The sequence below is a fragment of the Pagrus pagrus genome (genome assembly GCF_965226575.1).
Source record: "Pagrus pagrus genome assembly, chromosome: 20".
NCBI classification, from domain to species: Eukaryota; Metazoa; Chordata; class Actinopteri; order Spariformes; family Sparidae; genus Pagrus; species Pagrus pagrus.
This window is the reverse complement of record NC_140207.1, coordinates 12,223-24,308: the sequence shown is the minus strand read 5'-3', so window position 1 is coordinate 24,308 and position 12,086 is coordinate 12,223. Positions and strand designations below refer to the sequence as shown.

The 12,086-nt window shown below is 42.9% G+C and overlaps 1 protein-coding gene across 1 annotated transcript in view; it reads left to right on the top strand.

Moving 5' to 3' along the window:
- The window catches only part of LOC311249355 (piezo-type mechanosensitive ion channel component 2-like), a 45,965-nt gene extending 34,684 nt beyond the window's left edge, over positions 1 to 11,281 (top strand). Inside the window, exons 39-55 of the mRNA XM_084340348.1 lie at positions 7 to 163; positions 261 to 443; positions 540 to 720; positions 1,771 to 1,870; positions 2,037 to 2,184; positions 2,277 to 2,364; positions 2,438 to 2,564; positions 2,729 to 2,887; positions 3,232 to 3,379; positions 3,488 to 3,676; positions 3,818 to 3,910; positions 4,008 to 4,174; positions 6,464 to 6,580; positions 7,939 to 8,018; positions 8,597 to 8,810; positions 9,108 to 9,249; positions 9,429 to 11,281. Coding sequence (XP_084196474.1) covers positions 7 to 163; positions 261 to 443; positions 540 to 720; positions 1,771 to 1,870; positions 2,037 to 2,184; positions 2,277 to 2,364; positions 2,438 to 2,564; positions 2,729 to 2,887; positions 3,232 to 3,379; positions 3,488 to 3,676; positions 3,818 to 3,910; positions 4,008 to 4,174; positions 6,464 to 6,580; positions 7,939 to 8,018; positions 8,597 to 8,810; positions 9,108 to 9,249; positions 9,429 to 9,530 — 2,395 coding nt within the window. The 3' untranslated portion in view covers positions 9,531 to 11,281. The remainder of the gene's footprint in view (positions 1 to 6; positions 164 to 260; positions 444 to 539; positions 721 to 1,770; positions 1,871 to 2,036; positions 2,185 to 2,276; positions 2,365 to 2,437; positions 2,565 to 2,728; positions 2,888 to 3,231; positions 3,380 to 3,487; positions 3,677 to 3,817; positions 3,911 to 4,007; positions 4,175 to 6,463; positions 6,581 to 7,938; positions 8,019 to 8,596; positions 8,811 to 9,107; positions 9,250 to 9,428) is intronic.
- The last annotated feature ends 805 nt before the right edge of the window (positions 11,282 to 12,086 follow it).

The following is a 12,086-nucleotide window of genomic DNA, read 5'->3' as shown; positions in this document are numbered from 1 at the left end:
TGTCAGGTCGGAGACAGTGTGTTACCTGGTCATCGTGTTGAACCACATGGTGTCAGCCAGCTGCCTGACACTAGTACTTCCTGTTCTGGTGTTTCTGTGGGCGACGCTGTCCGTCCCTCGACCCAGTAAGACCTTCTGGATGACAGCCATCATCTACACCGAGGTGCACACTACTCTGTTGCTGTCGCCTAACTTTATTTAAAACATCTGTGAAACAGGCGTTACACTTAGTCTACCTTTCTGTCTCCCTGTTTCCTCAGGTCACCATTGTCATCAAGTATTTCTTCCAGTTTGGTTTCTTTCCTTTCAACCAGAAGCTGGAGGTGGACCGTTCCAAACCTTTCCACCCGCCAAACATCCTGGGGGTGGAGAAGAAGGAGGGCTACGTCCTGTACGACCTGCTGCAGCTGCTCGCTTTGTTCTACCACCGAGCCATACTCAAGGTAGAAAACACTAAATTATACCACCAAGCTTTACTCAAGGTAAAGAACCATGAATTACATCATGATTTACTCTACCTTCCACATCCTCCACTGCAGTGCCATGGACTGTGGGACCAGACAGTTAGCATGGAGACTGACATTCTCCATCACCATGATGACCAGGCCAACTCCACCCATGGTGCCACCACTGTAGATCCGGCCGACGCCATCAACACACTGCGGCGTCGAGGCAGGAGACGGACACGTTCCAACTCCACCCAACTGCGCTCTCCAGCAGGTAGAATGTCAGTTTGTCTAGATTGTTTTCAGCAGGAAAGAGGGATCATTTGTGTTTATTCACACAACTCTGAGTGAAATCAGTACTATGTAGAGACTCTGGTTCTCTGTCTTCATTTTCCCCTTTCCTCTGTAACGTTACCTTCATGAAGCAAACTACATTTCCCCACCAGCTCCAGTCAGCATTACAGAACATAAACACCCGACAATGGAGGTCACCTCCGGATCACTGCTGCAGTCAGGCTGATACATACCATTTTTTAATCCCAAAAGTTACAAAGTAATCTCTGAGCTCTCCTCCCGTCGGTAAACTGCTCCAGATCAGAATCTGATGAGACTCCCCTGGAAGCTCTCTTCCAGAGCTGGAGGCTTGGAGCAGCTGAGTAAACCTGTGCCCTGTGATTTACAGGAATTTTTACTGGACTTGAATATTTTTAAATGGTGTGAATTTCAAACATGATTGTGTTGCCCAGCATGAAGAGATGCACACTTGCGTCTTTGCATTGACATTGCATGTAACCTCCAAATGCAAAAAAGAAAGTTTTGCCTTCTGTGGGAACACAACGGCAGAGGAGATAATGTGCTGTAATGTGCTGTAAGTCGTTGCTCATCTTGTCTCAATGCCCAGAAAAGAGAACAGATGAGACTGAGCTGGGGAACAGGTGTACTAAGGCCACTAAGCATGTGGACAGCCTATGGCTTTTTGCTCATTAGTTGAGTGTGTTTTAACAGTCAACAGTGACCCGAGGTGGTGGGTCACATTTTTTAAAAAGACACCAGGGCTCCAACTATCAGAGATTCTCACTGGTCAGCCTCCCGGGGAAAGCTTCAGAATCTGGAGGATTGATGTGGATTCTGTCCCGGTCATTGATCAGTTGACAAGCTCTTAACCCCTTATAGGCATCCAGGACAGGAGGAGATAGAGGACAGGGACAGGGGGTTGGATCAACGGTGGAAAATGTATACACTGATGAAATATGCTCGAAATAAATGCATTAATGTTTAAGTGCTGTTGATGTTTTCCTAGTCTTCTTCTTCGTGTGTTTTTCAGGCAGTGTGAGCTCCAGAGCTCAGCAGCCCAGCAGGTTTGATCTGCTGCTGGAGAAACTAAGAGAACTTACCATTAGATGCCAGGTGTACTCTGTTAGCAGGTATGCTAACACCAAAGCTAACAATGTCCAGTGAAGCTCTTCTTTTCATCATCATCATTTTTCTTATCAGTTTCTTTTTTACTGAAGTGAAACCATAACCTTCCTCTCTCTCTCTCTCTCTCTCTCTCTCTCTCTCTCTCTCTGTCTGTCTGTCTGTGTGTGTTAGGTGTAGGTCTCTCTACCGTCCAGTCCTTCAGTTCTTCAGAGCTCTTGTCCAACCAGAGTACAGTGCCGTCACTGATGTTTACGTTCTTATGTTCCTCGCTGACACTGTCGACTTCATAATCATCGTCTTTGGCTTCTGGGCCTTCGGAGTAAAGTCTAATTGACATAAAGTCACACATCACTTGCTCAAGCTTCAGTATAATCTATCTGATATCATTTTTATTTTATTTAAACTTCCCAGAAACACTCTGCAGCTGCTGATATCACTTCCTCCCTCTCTGAAGACCAAGTGCCTGAAGCTTTCTTGGTGATGGTTCTGATCCAGTTTGGTATGTCTACACCTGTCTATCTGATACCTGTCTGTGTTTTTACCTTTCTCAATGTCCACTCCTCTGTCTTCAGGTACCATGGTGATAGACAGGGCTCTGTACTTGAGGAAGACAGTTTTGGGGAAGTTGGTCTTTCAGGTGATTTTGGTTTTTGGGATTCACTTCTGGATGTTCTTCATCCTGCCAACAGTCACTGAGAGGTAACTCACCTTCACCTGTTAGATAGAATTACTTTATTGATCACAGACTGGGAAATTGTTTATTTATTTATTTATAATAATTTGTTAACTTAATAATGTATGGAAGCTGCAGTTTGACTTAGACATTCATCTGTCTGTCTGTCTGTCTGTCTGTCTGTCTCCAGGCGTTTCAATCAGAACCTGGTGGCTCAGCTCTGGTATTTTGTCAAATGTGTTTACTTCGGTCTGTCAGCCTATCAGATTCGATCTGGTTACCCGACACGAGTTCTGGGAAACTTCCTGACGAAGAGCTACAACTACCTCAACCTCTTCCTGTTTCAGGGGTGAGTCCCCATCAGAGTCCAACACACACGAAAACACAGCCAACATTTAGCATAATGTAGCAGAAAGACTAGAATCAGGGAGAACACTGTGAGCCTATCTTGGCACAAAAACTCAGAGATAAAGTGTTTAGCTTAGCATAAAGACTGAAATCACGGGGAAACTATTAGCCTGACGCTTTGAGATTAAAAACGACACCTTACAAGCCTGTCAGATGCTGCACCAGACTCTGTTATAAAATGAACATTTTAACAACATAGTGTTCCTAAACGTTACTTTAAAGTCCCCTGGGGATTCCTGACTGTTGACATATGTTACTTCTGTCTGCCTGTCTGTGTGCTTACAGTTTCCGTCTGGTTCCCTTCTTGACGGAGCTGAGGGCGGTGATGGACTGGGTGTGGACAGACACCACCCTGTCTCTGTCCTCGTGGATCTGTGTGGAAGATGTTTACGCCCATTGCTTTGTCTTAAAGTGTTGGAGGGAGTCTGAGAAAGTATGTGTCTGTGTACTATATATTCATATGTATTTTTGTGTATTTGTACACAGAGACTTGTTTTCAGAAGAAGTGTCTGTATGTATTTTTGTGTGTATTTGTACACAGAGATACCCTCAGCCTCGTGGTCAGAAGAAAAAGCGGGTGGTGAAGTATGGGATGGGTGGTCTGATCGTTCTGCTGCTCATCTGTATCGTCTGGTTTCCACTGCTCTTCATGTCGCTCATTAAATCTGTCGCCGGAGTCGTCAATCGACCACTCGACGTCTCTCTTACCATCACACTGGGAGGCTTCCAGGTAACTTCACCTGCACCAACTCATCTGCAATGACTCACTTGTACTGAGTAAAAAGGGTCCTTTGTGTTGTTGTTGTTGACAGTAGTTGCAGTAGTATTAGCAGTATCAGAACTATAACTGTTGTGTTGTTGTTGTTGACAGCCGATCTTTACAATGAGCGCGCAGCAGAATCAGCTCAAAGATCTGACTGAGGAAGACTTCAACTCCTTTGTCAGCTCCTACAGCTACACACCTGTAAGTTCTCTGCTGTACTACTACAAACCGTCATTGCAGTACGGGTGCTGCAGCGTGTAGTTTTATTTCAGTAAGCTTTGTTTTCTGTATTTCCCAGAGTGCCTTGCAGTTCCTCGAGGCATATGGTCATGAGGACGTGACATTGGCGGAGCTGCAGGGCAGCAGTAACTCTCTGTGGACCATCAGTCCCCCCAGCAGGCAGTACCTGAGCCAGGTGCTCAGCCTGGATCACTTTCCCCTGACTGTGTCCTGGACCATTCAAAGGTCAGCTTTATGATTCATCAGTGATAAATAATTTTTAATACATCCCCTTGATTGTGTCCTTGACCATTGTGTTTATGCAGCTGATCCAAAATCCATCAATGTTTGGTAGTGCACACAGTACTGTTATTAGCATTAGCAGTAGTAGTGGTAGTAGTAGTTGTAGCAGTAGCAGTAGCAGCATTAGTAGTAGTACAAACAGTAGCATTAGTAGTAGTAGTAGTAGTAGTAGGAGTAGTTGTAGTCTTAGGGAAAGAAGCTATGAAACTGCTGTTGGTCAGAAAGTAATTTTAGATCCAGTGTTTAGGCATTCTGTGAGTAAGGTTAGTTGAAATATTTAAAATTGCCTAGATGTCTTTTGTGTAAATCCTTGTGAAACTGAGTGGCTATAAGCCAGTTTCGGCCAACTCAGCTGTGGTGACTAGGGTTGATTGCAGGGCGGAGCTAACCCTACATATGTTAAATCTAGCACATATGGGCTAGTCACTACAGCGTCAACTGCAGCGTCAACTACAGCGTCAGGACAGCCGAACGAAGACTTAGGGAGTCTCTCGGGGGAGACTATCAAGACTATCATATACCATATTGTACATACTTGGAGTGGTCATTGTACACTTGAGATTGTCTACTTTATTATTTTATTTTGTTGTGTACTTTAATTTGTTTTTATATCTTTATCTTTATCTCTTGTTTCCATTCATGCTACATTTCTATCTCTACTTTGCACGGAGCATCTGGAACAAAAACAATTTCCCCCCGGGGATTAATAAAGTATTCTGATTCTGATTCTGAAGTCCAAGTAACCCACTGTCCACCACCAGGACATCTAACCGGAGATGTGGGTCATCAAAGACCCACTGCTCGAGGCCGTAACCCAGCCAATGTCTGTTACCCAACATTATCCACCAGTACTGAACTTGAAGTACTAGTAGGGCTATGGAACTGCCAGTCTGTAAACAAGAAGGTGGACACCATTTCAGCCTATGCCTCCCTGCAGACTCTCCACTTCCTGGCCCTCACGGAGACCTGGATCACTCCAGAAAACACTGCCACTCCAGCTACCCTCTCAACTGCCTACTCATTGTCACACTCCCCAAGACATACAGGTCGAGGAGGAGGAATTGGACTCCTCATCTCACCCATGTGGTCTAACCAGGTCTTTCCCTTGGACCACCTACCCAGATCTGCATTTGAATTCCACGCTGTCTCCGTCACCCTTCTTTTCAAGCTCAACATTGTGGTGATCAATCGCCCTGCCAGTCCTCTCAGTGACTTGTATGAAGAGATGGACGTCCTTCTAAGCTGCTCCCCTGATGATGGCACACCACCCGTTGTCCTGGATGCCTTTAACATCCACCCAGAGAAGCTGCACTCATCTGAATTCATTGACGACTTCTCCACATTTGACCTCTCACTCTCACGCTCCTGTTGAACCTCGGCACTCTCTGTTACCTTGCTCACTGTGTTCGACCACCACTTTGTATCCTTCTCTCTCCCCTTGAAGTCCACCACCTCCCTGGCCCCTACACCTCACACCGTCACTACCCGCCACAACTTGAAATCCCTCTCTCCCGCCACTCACTCCTCACTACCATCCACAAAACACCGAGGAAGCCTCCTCCACTCTGGCTGAACTTGGCATTGCTGACTCTGCTTTAACCTTGTTCACATCATACCTGACAAATCGCACCTTTCAGGTCATGTGGAATAGCTCCTTGTCCAAACCCTGCTTTCTGGAAACTGGTGTCCCTCAAGGCTCAGAACTAGGACCACTCCTGTTTTCACTATACACTAGATCACTAGGCTCTGCAATCACATTGCATGAATTCTCTTACCATTGTTATACAGACGACACCCAACTCTTCCTGTCTTTTCCCTATACTCTGACATCCACGTTGCAACTCGCATCTCAGAATGTCTGGAAGACATGTTCGCTTGGACAACCCGACCCTACATAGCATGACCCCCCCCCCCCCCAAAAAAAAGAAAAAACACGTTTATGCACTTGTATGTTCTTACCCTTAGCACTTAATCATAACACTTGTGTACTGAAGGTATCCTTGATAAAAAAGCAGCTACTTTGCTCAGACGAGGGCTTGAAAATTTTTCCTATTTTTGCATTCTTACTTTATCTACGGTGATATGTTGTGGTTTCTTTCTTGTGACAAATGTACTTATTGTAAGTCGCATCGGACAAAGGTGTCTGCTAAATGCCCTAAATGTAAATGTAGTAGTAGCAGTAGTGTTAGTCAGAAGTCGTAGTAACTGAAAACAATTTCCTCTTCCTTACAGGAACTTGAGTCTGGGGGCAAGGGTGGAGCTTGCGTCAGGTAAACATGTCACCTACCTCGACGATCCGACTCGTCTAGAGCTGATCCAGCTGCTGAATGGAACCAGGACTCTTCCTGTGTGAGTACATGGGGTGAGCTTATACACAGAGAGGTGGGGCTACATGTTCAGGGGGCGGGACTCTGTGATACGTTTGTCACCCATGATGCATCAGCGCTGCAGCACAGTGACAGGTTGGTTTTCGTCAGTATAGTTTATGCAGAATTATAATTGTTATTGAGAAAATCAAACATGTCTCATAATGTTTCTGCTCTGTGGAAATGTCTCCTTGTATCATTCTATGTACAGATTGTAAACTGCGGCTTTACAGTGATGATGATGGGTGTTCAATATACTGAGTACCAGGGACCCACATGTGGTCACAAATAAAATATGTGATTTCTGACAAATTGAAAACCATAAAACATCAAACTTGTGTTTGATGTTTTATAGTTATAGTCATGTTTCTATGTATGACGAAAATGTATCGAAAATGTCATATAAAAACAAATTAAATCAAAAATGTTTAAATAAAATATTGGCACATCTATGGCTTCCCTATGAAAGTTGATGAGCAAGTTAGCCGGTGACGTTGGTTTCGTCAGAGTACAAAAACAGAATAAGAATAGAGGCTTTCAGTGGTATAACATCTCAAATGGCTCCGGCCCTGCTCTGACAGTGGAGATGTTCCATGGTGCATATCTGGGATTTTATAACTGAACTTAAAAATCATTAACTTTCTCTGACTGTATGGAAATCTGATGTTTTCACATCCCAGATGATGAAGTAAGGTGTTAAAACGTGAGTATGAGGCTGCAGGTAAAACATACTGATGTAGGCTAATAAGGAGTCTAGTGTGAACTGAAAAAAACAGACCGCAAAATGTGATTCAACTGATAACATCCTGAGTAGGGTACAGTCGTATCACATCATCGTGATACACTTGTCTACACAATTCAAATAACCTCAACAGAGGTTTATGTCTTTGGTTTAAACCAGCGAGTCAGTTGAATAGTAAAGCTTCATCCATCACCATTACCACAAAAGAATACAGAATCGGTAAGAGCTGACTATTCTTGGGTGTCACCCAGTTAGTTTATTCCCCAATACCAAGTTTGGAGCTTTGACTGTTGAAATCTGTGTGTCAGTGTTGGTCTTATTGCAGCAGATATTATCAGCATGATGATTGATATATGCACACAGTGTGCAGATGGTCAGAATTGGTGAACAGCAGATTATTTTCTGTCCTGACAAAGTTTCCCGTTATGATTATATCTATACATAATTGTTGTTCACAATGTAGCATTATCAGGGATGAAATATGGTGCATTCCTGGGAACTGGGGAGTGCACTGCGTCCTTTCAGATTTGAATGTGTCAGAGATGCAGGACACATACCTATCAACATTACTGGCTTTATGTCTCTGTGTTTGTTTTCAGGGTGATACAGGATGTGTTTCCATGTTTCATTCGAGCTCCCAGTGATTCCAACGCCAAACCCATCGAACAGCTTTACACAGGTGTATAATTTCACACAGTTATCATTAAAACCACCAGATTAATGTCCAACAGTTTAACGATCTGAAATCACTGTCACTGTTTGTTTTTAATTCTTGAAGTCTTGAAATCTAAAGAAAAAAAAATTACATTTCAAGGAGGTAGAAGTTAATTTATTACTGCTTCACAGATCGGTCTCAGAACACCGTCTTTCAGGAAGAATGAACTGAAATAACTTGAATTGTCTCAAAATGACCATAGAGAAGCTGCAGACGACCACAAAGAGACTCAAAAGTACGACAAATACCCTAACCATCACCCTAATGATAACAAAGACTCAAAACAACAACAAAGAGACTCAAAAAAACCACAAAGATACTTGAAACAACAATGAGACTTCAACAGAAACGACAACAAAGAGACATTAAACAACAGACTCAAAATGACAACAAAGAAGCAAAAAGACAACAAAAAGACTAAAAACAGCAAAGACACAAAATGGCCGCTATGAGACCATTCAGATTTTGGTCCTTTGCTGTGTAAACATCAAACAACATCTCTCTTCCAATCATGTGACTTCTCTGTTCTCTCTTCCAATCAGACGAACGCTACAAAGAAATCTTGCTTGCCCTGGAGCGGTCCACCAATCAGAGCCGAGAAATCCAGGAGTGGTGGATTGTTGACCAACCAGCTGCCAGCCTGGTGCCTGTGGGGAGTGGAGCTTCTTTGGGTGACAGGAGGGAGGCGGGGCTTCAGTTGTTCGTATTCAGTGACAAAGTCAGTCCACCGAGTCTGGGCTTCCTGGCTGGATACGGGTACACATTGCCTTAAAGTACTGCAGTAACTGTGATATTATTGCAGTGAACTCACATGAGTAACACATGTTGATACTTATAGCACCATAAGTAGTATTAGTAGTGCAGTAGTGGTGGCAGTGTCAGTAGTGGTAATAGTAGTAGCACTAGCTCTTGATGTTGTAGTAGTAGTACAATAACGTCGACCCCGGCAGCTACAGCGACACAGGAAGTATTGTTTTGGTACATTATACAATCAGTCACCTTCTCCTCATTCTTCTTCTTCCTTTTGTTTTTTGTGTCTCTCTGGCCCTGCAGCATCATGGGATTATACGCTTCGGTGGTTTTGGTGATTGGGAAATTTGTGCGAGAGTTCTTCAGTGGGATCAGTCACTCCATCATGTTCGAGGAGCTGCCCTGCGTTGATCGCATCCTCAAACTGTGCACTGACATCTTCCTGGTAACATTTAAAACACTTTGTTAACACAAGGATACTTCCACAGGCTCCGCCCTCTGATGTGTCACCCTGTTAGGAAAAAAGTAGCGATAAGAACAGTGTTAGTCTGATGGGTTTGGGTTTGTTGTCTGATCTGATTATCGTTCATGCTGTGATCTGATTGGCTGTTTTGGCTGTCTCAGGTGAGAGAGACAGGCGAGCTGGAGCTGGAGGAGGAGCTTTACGCCAAACTGATCTTCCTGTATCGATCTCCAGAGACTCTCATCAAATGGACACGGCGCTGACCAGACTGCTGATTGATCAGCACAGTACTGATTCTACCTGTAGTGACATCACAGACTGTGACATCATCAGTCATCTCTGGACTGTATGCTTCCTTTTATGTTCTTGAAGTGGCATATGGAATCCTCAGAGAACATTCTCCAGATGTTATCTTAAAGAACCCAGGAACCATCAGAGATAATATTTAAAGAACCCTGCTGGACCAAAATTGAAAACATTTCCAGACTCTAAGTTTGAAAGGTAAAATAAAACAAAACATGAAACCTGGGAGAGCTTTACATTTCTACTGGGTGACCAATGGCTGCAACTTGGAGGCGGAGCTAACCCTCTGATGAAACCTAAAGTGATCTGAGGGCAGTGTTGCACAGCAGTGTTGGGAATATAATATTGATGATAATCAATCACTGCAGGGATATGTCACTTCCTGTAAAAGCTGGAATTCACTAATGCACAAAAGTTAAAAGTCCTGGAAAACAAAATTCACCAAAAAATTCAAAACATTCGATTGGACACTGCTACAGGGACTAACAGAACAGGAAGTGATGTCACACACTGCAATTAACAATAAAAGTCCCAGCACAGTCACTCAGATGTTATCATTATTTTATTTATTTTTCATTAATTTTTCATTAATGTTTCTTAACTATTTCTGTTAGCTATGTGTTAGCTGTATGATAGCTGTAGTTAGCTCTACTTTTAGCTTTACTTTAATTGTAGGTAGCTCTATTTGTTTTAGTTATGTTAGCTGTAGTTATCTCTAGCTTTAGCGTTATGGTAGCTGTGGTTAGCTCTGTTTTCGCTTTACATTAGCTAATACTTATGTTATCATGATACTAGAATATTGATACAAATGTTATGTCTTATTGTTGTTATGCGTATACTTGAAAGCACCAAAAGCCAGCAGGTTCTTTTATTAGCACAGCATTAGGTCCGTGCTAGGGCTAAGTTAGCTGTATGTAAGTGTTATTCTTGCACTTCTTTAGCTTTAGATTAGCTATATGTCAGCTCTATATTGGCTCTTTGCTAATGTCATCATTAAATTGGCTCGCATGTCATGTCTTCATTAAATCTACATTAGCTATGTTTAATGTGTGCGTAGCCTAGCTTAATATTAGCTCTAGTTAAGCGCTGTCAGCAAGGTTAGCTCTATTACATCTACAACATGTTAGGTCTACATTAGTTAGGGTTCCTTTTATGTTAGCTGTGTTTCTTTTGGGTCATTCAGCCTGTTGTTACGTGGAAGGTGAACAGAGCTAAGCTAACTCCATGAACCAATAAGAATGATAATGGTGTAAGATGTCCCGCCCCATCAGGTACAACAAAGTTAACAGGTGAGTTAGTCAGCTAGCATGAACATGACTTGTTATCAGAGGACATAAGTGGAAACAGCTGCAGTCACAGTGCACACACACACACACACACACACACACACACCTTAAGTGAAAATGTATTTATTGAATGAAGGAACATGACATTTTCATGTCAGAAAATGAATATGAATTTTGTTTCTGTTTATTTGTGTGTGTGATTATGAACCAAGCTTTGAATATAGCATTATTTGGTTTGAATATCATGAAAGTGGATTGATCTGGCTACGTGTCCAATGTGTTCATATCGATACATGTTAGGTGATTGTTGTGAATATTCTGCAGTGTTCCGCAGTATTTTTTGTGGTTACACTGTAAGAATTGTAATCAAGAAGCTACTGTAGAAAATCACAGTAAATAAACTTTAATGAATTGCTCCAAAATGATATGATTTTACAGTAAACTGGCTGTTTCTACATAATACAGTAGATTGATGGTGTAATGGCGTCAGCCACACTTTACTAACGGGCTGGTCTAACCCCTCGATGATTTGCTGTGTGAAGAATTATGAGTTAATATAATAATGTATTAACAACAAATTACACTAAGCCTGCTTTTCATTCATACATTGTACTCGCTAAAGGCAGGTCACGCACTGCAAACTCCAGAAGAACAGCAAGTTATTAGAACACTGTGGCAAACTCTCTCAACTCGTTCATTATCTTTATCATAAACCAAAGTGCAAATACTGATTTTTCATACAAGGGGTTACACTCTAATGAAGGGTTAGGTTAGGTATAGTGAAAAGAGTACTCAGAGTCTCTCCCTACGTTGACCAACGACAACATAGGTTGTGTGAGAGACAGAGGCAAGGCACTGGCCGACGCATGTTTGTCCCCAGGCCACCGCCCGCGTGCTTCCATGAACCATATAAGAGGAGAAAAGGTGGAGAGTAGAGAGTATGAGAGTATGAGAAGTGAAATTGGGATTTCCTATTTTTCAAAGCACAGACCAAAAGCTATTGTCATCAAGATATTAGAGAATTGTTTGTAGGTGAGTAGTCATTTCATAAGCGAGGTGTACAGAGCAGGGTGCGGTCCCCGCTATAGCAATCCCCTCCATGTGGTCCGAACCAGTGGAGTCCAACAACTACAGCAGAAGGATCTTAAAAAGGCTTAAGCGGGGGTTCCGGTTCCGCCCCCAAGAGGATGACAGCCTAACTTTCGAGCTCCCCGATGGTTTTGTGAAATA